At 42.5% G+C, this 8,701-nt stretch overlaps 1 protein-coding gene across 1 annotated transcript in view; it reads right to left on the bottom strand.

The window, feature by feature from the left end:
- Positions 1-4,810: 4,810 nt before the first annotated feature.
- Positions 4,811-8,701, bottom strand: part of LOC311361283 (proenkephalin-A-like) — a gene marked incomplete at its 5' end in the record, with an annotated part of 26,190 nt that continues 22,299 nt past the window's right edge. The window contains 2 exons of the mRNA XM_084481460.1: positions 4,811-5,704; positions 8,173-8,316. Of these exons, the coding sequence (XP_084337586.1) occupies positions 5,033-5,704; positions 8,173-8,316 (816 nt within the window). The 3' untranslated portion in view covers positions 4,811-5,032. The remainder of the gene's footprint in view (positions 5,705-8,172; positions 8,317-8,701) is intronic.

The raw sequence follows: 8,701 nt of genomic DNA, 5'->3' as shown, positions 1-8,701 counted from the left end.
AGTTTGATTTATGGAGCAGGTTTGATATCACGAATCCTATCACAAACCTTTCGGGAAGAGAATTCTAGAAAGTGTGTGTGTGTGTGTGTGTGTGTGTGTGTGTGTGTGTGTGTGTGTGTGTGTCACTCACTCACTCACTTGCTCACACACAAACACACAAGCAGACACATGCATCCACAAAAACACACACACACACACACACACACACACACACACACACACACACACACACACACACACACACATGTATATATAATAAACAGAGCCAGAGAAAATTAAAAAAAAAAGTTTGTGGGGTGAGAAGGATCATGCTAAAATAATTGTATTTTGTGCACGTACATACATGTGGAAGCAGTGAGCAATGTGTGCCATATCAATAAAATGCAACAATAAAAAAGATAGGTTAATAGACAGGTAATTTCCAAAACGGCACCATATGAATGTAAATCTCCACATGCAATGAACTCCCTGCAGTCCAAAGCCCACTTATGCTAAGCCTAATGCAGAAAGATAAAGACTAACATGATTCAAAATGATCTCACTAAATATGCATTTGCAGAAAAATTGCCTGCAAAAATCTGGTGTTTCAGTGATCACGTCGACGGCACCTTTGAAAATATATTATATTGGGTTCAAGCTATATTGGGAGGGGTGAAGATGAGAGAGAGGAGTGTGGAGTGTGACATTCAGGCTCAAAGAGTTGACCAGGTTGACCAAGTCACATGGTGGTGTGTGCTAACATTGAGGCAGAGATGTCATAATTTATTCAGACGGTAGTTAAGACTAATGGGCAACGATAGATAGAGGATGTAGGGCTGGACAAATGCATTGAAGTATTGTAATAGATAGAGGATGTAGGGCTGGAATAAGGTTATTGTAAAATAACGTATCTAACGTGATCTTAAAGTCACCTTTATATTTACTTATGTACATCAAGGCAGGGAATACAGCTCATCATCTAAAAGCTAAACAGTTTAGAAAAGGTTAAAAAGAGCGACAGCCTGAAAGGAAGGAATGAGAGTTAAAATTAAAATAGGGTATTTTTATGAACAAGAAAGCAGTTTTCATTCACTGATGTACCAAGCGAAAAAAATAATGATAATGTATAGGAGACTGAATCATTCAAAACAAATAACTATGTAGTATGAGGTAACAACATAAAAGTTAATGGCATGTGATATTAAAAGCCTATCTCGTCCAGACGTGTGCAGTTCATGTAAGAACGCTGTGAGACGAGATGATAAGAACAGCGCTATTCATTTTCTAAAGCCTGACTCCTTCTGGCAGGGACACATTTTAATATGTTGCTATTTTACCGATGTCCTGAAGTACTGATGGATGAAGGAAATTACATGTTTAATGCATAGATAGATGCATGATGGATGCAGAGAAGTGTACACTTCAACCACACACACGCACACTTACACACACACGCACATGCACTTGCACACGCACACACACAAACACAAACACACACACACAAAGATGACCAGCAACTGGCCCACACAGTCCTATGTGTTAGGTAAAGGGTTTATTATGTTTTTGTACAAGCTAATTGAGGTAAAACGCTGTGTTCTCATCTGAGCAGGACAGAATGAGACAATTACACAGCTGAACTCAAAGTCAACAGCTTAGCCAGCTATGGAAGGAGTGAAGGGGGATGGGGGTGATAGAGAGGGAGGGTGGTTTGTTAACAGGAAGTTAGGGATCTGAGTTTGCATGCATGTTTTCGTCTACATATACAGTCTATACCAGCACACAAACATGCTTGTGTACCTCTATGTGAGTGTGGGTGTGTGTATGTGTTTGTGTCTGCATGTGCATGTGTGTGTGTGGCCATGTGTGTGTGTTTATATCTCTGTACGGCCATGTGCGTGTGTTTGTGTGTGTATGCATCCATGCACACGTGTTGCCAAAACAACAGTGTGGGAGAAGAGAGGAGGGTTGGATAATTATGAGCTGTGATTGTCATCTCTTTCCCTACCTGTTTTGTAGCTCACTACTGCAAACAGAATAATAGGGATTCAATCAAGCTCATTATGTTGTTTCCGCAGGAAAAAACTGACGTTTTTTTACTGGCACCTTTGCCACCCGTCACAACTGCTCAAAATCAGTGTTTACAAAGACAGGCTGATTCTCTGTGTGCTACGCTCACAACCGCAAATTAACATTATAGTATATTATATGATTAGCAAAATAAAACCTAGCTGAGCTTTCATCTAGGCCTAGGCATAGCATCCAAACCTCGAGATCTGTGTCTCTTGTATCTTAAAATAACATACTCATTCATGGAAAAAGTGAGTTCTTGATTTTCTTCAAGAAACAGCGAATGAATAGACAGGGCATGTCTTAAATAATAAAGTGTGTGAATAATAGAGATTAAAAATAGAGAATACTGGTCTAGAACAATGCAGACACATGGAAAACTAGACGACAAGACTATTATCATGACCCAATTTACATTCAGACCTTTGGTCCAATAGGCTAGCTCATCTATCATCATTTCCAATTCCTGGTATGAGTATGCATGCATAATGTATAGGCATCCTACATTTTTTTATAGTAATGTAGCTCATGCCATTAGATTCTATTTTGACCAAGTAGATCAGCCTGTGGATATGAAACTAAAGGCATTTTACCACCATTGTGTCGTGTTTTCACTCCCAAAACCGAACCATGAACACAGGAGTGGTCTGTGAAAGGGACCTGTGCCACTAGGCCATTGATTTTTTCTCAAACTAGATTTCAAAGGTTCTTCATTTGTTTTTTTATATGTGCAGTAAATGCAGATTAATGACCATGCTGTGAACATATCTACGTCCCTTTTAGATTAGACAAGAAACAATTGTGTCCACTGCGGTAAAAGTAGGTATTGTTGAAATGCTATTTCAGCCAGCTGCTACCCTCATTTGATTTTATTAGAAAAAAAACAGTCCACAGTTTCTATTTCTTACATCCTTTGGGACCAGCAGCGAAAGCCTTCCAGCTCTATTATGGGGAAGTGGTGGGGGCCGATCCATTATGTGGAGTATATAGGTCAACCAAACCCAATCAATGGCAACCTCTTGAGCTATTAAAGATCCTAGAGATGGTAAAAGGTTTAAAACCACCTGGCTTTGTTTGAGATAAGGAACAAGGCATTATTTGGTGCCGATTGTATTTGCATGTCTTGTTTGCATAATATTAACCGTTTTTGTCTACTTATATTTACGGCAAAGTCACCTGTATGTGTTTTTAACTGTGATAATAATATTAAATAGTAATGTCTTGTCATCTTTCTACCAGCCTAAACACCATTGAATAAAATGTAAAGCTTTCTGTCGTTAAATAAAAACTGTGTATTTGCATAGATATTAGTTGATATTGATAGTGGTAAAAGCATAGGTATTAGTAGTTTGATATAATTCAAATTCACCATATTTTCATCAGTTTAGTGAAAAGGATAAGAACATAGCAGCATTAACATTAAACAACAATTAACCAACCCAGGTATCTTTACCAGAATTTTTTTTTCTAAACAATTTTTATAGTAAACAATCGCTATGCAAGTCTGTCAAGTCACTCTTCATAATAGTTTTATAAGAGATGAGCAGAGGTCCTCATCTTCCTCTGAATGTCAGATTGGAGTCCTTGTGAAACTGCAACACATTCAGACTCGTGGGATTGTGTGATTGTAGAAATTGGCCCAAATCAAGTCTTGAGTGCAATCGCCTCAAAGATTTGGCAGAGTAATTCTAACTCGATTCTTAAAGCATCACAGATGCAACCATGTTAACGTACTAAAATCTGTTAATTATACATTTCGTTAATTCACTCTGTCTAAAGCATATACAGTATGTTTATCATTGTAGTGCATATAGCTTGTTGATGTATCACACATTGTGAATTCAGCATTAGGTCTTGTATCCGTAGTGATGGAACCAAGCTTCCATATTGGAAGTGGGTAAAGCTCAACAAATGATTGAATGTCCGAATAATGTCCTCTCGTTTATTTGAGACGTCATATCTACAACTAACATAAAAAACATAATTGTTTCTAGACAAACACAGGCCACTGTGGCGGTCTTAAGTTGCAATGCTAAATCATTTGTCATGCAATCAAAAGTGATGAGCGATACAAACCCTTGTCTTAATGTGTAGATACTATTATGTACATCAGTTTGTTGATCTGATCATCTTTTGAGTAGCTATTTTGGAATGTGTCAGAGGAAATTATATGAACATGGTTTATATTATGATTATTGGTCATTTAGAGTACACATTTTGGCGGGGTAAGGCATCTTGTTTGAGCAAAGAGATGTACACTTCAGAGGTTGGGGATAAAGCCCCAGCCGCCACACTATCCTGGCCCTTACACACACAAGCAAACACACACGCACACAAACACACACATGCACACACGTACACACACACACACACACACACACACACACACACACATACACACACACACACACACACATACACACACACACACACACAAGCAAACACATGCACACACCTACAGATGCACACACACACACACACACACACACACACGCACACACGCACACACACACACACACACACACACACCCACACACACACACATTCACTCGTGCCCACACACAAACAAAAAAAACATACACTTTTCCCAACACATCTTGATTAACAGATTCTTTTAATAAATAATAATGATATCATTATGGAAAACATGTTGACTAAAATGTTTCATACAAAGGAAAAAAAACATTCCCTGGTATTTCTTAATTTTTGAAGGACACATGTTGCAATCTTTTATAGTATACAGGGGGCAGTCAAACTCATGATGTAGCCAGCGCAGCACGTTTTACAAAGCCAGATGACAGATTGTGATTGGCTGGGAGTTAGGTAGGGGAGGGGTTTGGGGAAAAGGGAGACGGGGGGGGGGGAGACGGGGGGTTTAAAACACTAACAAGTCCAGAATAGCATTAGATGGTGACAGGCTTTGGCAAAAGGGGACCGGGGGGGGGGGTTACGGGGGGGCGGGGGCGGGGCTTAGGCTTAGGGTCTCCTAGTCCATGAAGCCCCCGTACCTCTTCTGCAGTTCTCTACCGTCTTCCCAGGCGCGCTTCAGCACCCCGTTCCCGCCCTTGGAGGAGTCGTCCACCAGCCACTCGGGTCGGCCCACACGCCTCATGAAGCCGCCGTAGCGCTTCTTCAGCGCCCGGCCCAGCACGGCCTCCAGGGGGTCGGTCTGGAGGCCCGCCCGCCTCATGAAGCCCCCGTAGCGCTTGGCCTCCGCGCCGTGGGCGGCCCGGCCCTCCGCCTCCGCGTTGAGTATCTTCAGGATCTCCAAGCGGATGTTTTCCTCCTCCTCCTCCTCCTCCTCCTGCTGCTGCTGCTGCTCCCCGTCCTCCCCCCTCCCCTCTCCTCTCCCCGGGCTGCCGGCCTCTTCCGGAGCCCCCTGCATCGTGATGGAGGAGGAGGAGGAGGAAGAGGAGGGGGACCGGCGAGCCATGAAGCCCCCGTAGCGCTTCATGAAGCCGCCGTACTTCTTGACCAGCTGGTGCTCAGGGGCCGCCGCCGCCTCTTGGGGGTCGGCAGGGGCGGCGGCGTCCGGGTCCACGTCTTCCTCCTCGTCCAGGGAGGGGACTTGGTTCTCCTCGTCCAATAGGAGCTCCCTGCAGAGGCGGAGCTTCCGGCTGTCTATGCCACCCTCGCACTCCAGCGAGCACGTCTGGAACTAACGGGAGGGACAGAACCCCCGCAGGAGAAACAAACGTCAGCGTGGTCTGATGTCCTTATTGAAGACCAACACATAACACAGACCATACGTTATGCTCCTCCGCTCAATAAGAAATGGATGTATTGAATTGTATTACTGTAATCCTTATTAGGGAAACCTCAAGGCTGTTTTTCTTTTTATCAGTTTTTCATCCAACGACCAGATTGGGGTTATGTTTAAGACACAGCTAATGGTTTTCAATTTGCACCCATAGATTTAGCACTGTCTCGCGACTGTTGTTTGACTTGTTCCGTCGGCCGTGGGCTGTGAGCGCGCAACTTCACGTGGAAGCGTGACAAATAAAGCTTACTGGATTGAATCGAAGAAGATTGTAATTAAGATGACAGGAAAAGCAATGAGAAAGACAGCGAGACAGTTGAAGAAACGGAAGGAGACGGGCCGATGGAGAGAGCAGCACTGCGCTACAATGGGGAGAAACGGGAGCAATGGAAACAAAAGGCAACGGTCTGATCTCCAGCGTGCCATGTCTGCAGCGCGCTGAGATCCCCATTGTCCGCGGGACAGAGAGCGTGTGCCTGCCTCACAATAGGAGAGCAACTTGTAGAAGGAACAAATTGAAAGAGAGAGAGAGAGAGAGAGAGAGAGAGAGAGAGAGAAAGAGAGTGAGCGAGGGAAAGAGAGAGTGTAAGAGAGAGAGGGAGAGAGAGAGAAAGAGATAGTAAGAGAGAGAGTAAGAGAGTGAGAGAATGTTAGAGAGGGGAGAGAGAGAGAGAGAGCGTAAGCAGAGAAAGAATAAGTGAGAGAGAAAGGAAAAGAGAGTAAGAGAGATAGAGAGAAAGATGGAGGTAGGAAACTAAGGAAGACATGGAGAGAGAAAAACTATAATTGCAGTGGTGATATTACAACAAACAGCAGATGGTTTGGGGAAATCAAAGGGTCCCATTTTGTGATCTACATCCTTCTCTTAATCCCTGTTCATCAGCAACAAAATGAATTGCCTATTACAACCATCTGTCCTAAAACCTTTCTGTGTACTCTCACAGTATGCCTACACACAGTATGTTATACTACAACGGTTTATTAGCAGCTTGAGTTTATCTTTACCCACTTGCTGATCCCCGCCGAACACTTGACTAAAGCATATTTTTTATTTTCTATGGGGGTCAGAAATCGCAGATAAATTCCACCTCTTAACACCTATTTGTCATTGGATTTCACTTATTTGATCCTTAGAGATTCATTTTGGTGACATGCATGTCGAATTCATGCTGAGCTTTCATCGCCACGGGATTATAATGGTGGAATTAATGAAGAGGAAAATTGAATCGAAGCAATAGCGAGCTCTAGGGCGCCGTAGACTATGGCCCCCACTTATGCCCCCTGGCGGCTGTGGGGAAGTTAATGTCTACATCTAAAGCGGCGCTTTGTTGTTCTGAGGTGTGTTCGTGTCGCGCGCCTCTGCTCTATCCACGTGATTTTTACGAAAAATAATTGTTTTAAATTTTTATCAGCCTACAGAAGTCATAGGCCTAGGCTACTTCCTATGTGGCGTGTTTTTTCTCAGTCCAAGTGACTTATGCCTATGAATAAAACATAAAAACAACACTTTGCGGGTCAAAAAATCTAAACGGTAACTTGTCAGTCGTGACTCATTTTCGCGTGGCCCTTCACTGAGGATACACGGAGCAAGTCATCCAGCACATTATGAACATCCTTACTTTCATGTGGAACCTGAGGGGGCGGAAAGCAGCGCAAGACAAGACAAGAGCCATGACAACGCGTCACACATTAACAAGCTGATGGAAATGAGAGGAGATGAGACGGACCACTTGGGGTTAAGAGGAACCAGTGGCAGAGGAGCTCCACATTCAAAGGATGATGGATGGCTCGACGACTAGATTAGACTAGACTACATTTAGAGTCCCACAAATTAAAGTGGTCTGATTTGATAATGTTAACGATGCAGTATTAAGTGGTATTTTATTACACATATAAGATCAGGCAGTTATACCGGCCATTGAGGAGGTTTTGTGTCTGAAATGCATTTTATTTTATAGACACAATTTCTGTGCGATTTTGGTATTGTATTCAAAACATCTTGAGCAATAAACATGGACAAACATTGCGATAATGGTTCTGCACTCACTAAATAAAGAGAAGATACGCATTATCAAATGAAGCTGCGCTGCGCTGACATAGGCTACCCCATCAAGACAAACCCCACCACTGTCAGTTTCAACGTAAATGTCTACAGAAAATAAAATCCTAGAAAAAACGACCAAAACGTGGATGTGGTCAAACTTAATTCTAACGCCTTTATGAAAAACAGAATGACATAGAACAACATAAAACACACTTGTGTTAAAAAAAAACATAGGCCTAAATGTTTAAACCAAATACCAAATCAGATGTAAAATGTTCCCAGTGCGGTTGTTCATATTTGTGACGGACGCGTTTGAGGTTACCGGAGAGGTAAGAGGAGGCTGCTGTCCCAGTAAGCGGTAGACGCAGAGCGCGCACTCCTTCCCGCAGTCAGTTCCCATGGCGAGCGCAACACACGCGCCCAGAACCAGCGTCCACACACAGCTCGCGTGCCCAAAAGCCATCGGCTGCAAGAGAACAGAAAAATAGGAATCGTTTAGACGATTAGACGATCATCATCAAGACAGCATTTTGTACACTAGAGTAGGCAATGGACCGATTTGTAGGTCATGCATTCAATCAATAAATTAGTTAGTAATTAGCAATTTGGCTCGTCATTTCCTTTAGAATCTCAGAATATAAAACAGTACGACATTAATTTAAACTTTAATATAAAATCCTAAAGTTGGGCCTGTATATTAAACACATTGTTAAGAAAACGTAACCAACTGAAATGCAACAACAAATTGCAAAAAATCCAAGTTGAATCAAATTGTATACCGAATTGAAATACATAAGAGCTGATGGATGATCTGTTCAAAAGTGACCAATTAGCATAATGAAGTGTTACTT

This window comes from Micromesistius poutassou, assembly GCF_964030765.1.
Source record: "Micromesistius poutassou genome assembly, chromosome: 16".
NCBI classification, from domain to species: Eukaryota; Metazoa; Chordata; class Actinopteri; order Gadiformes; family Gadidae; genus Micromesistius; species Micromesistius poutassou.
This window is presented reverse-complemented; position numbering and strand designations above follow the sequence as displayed.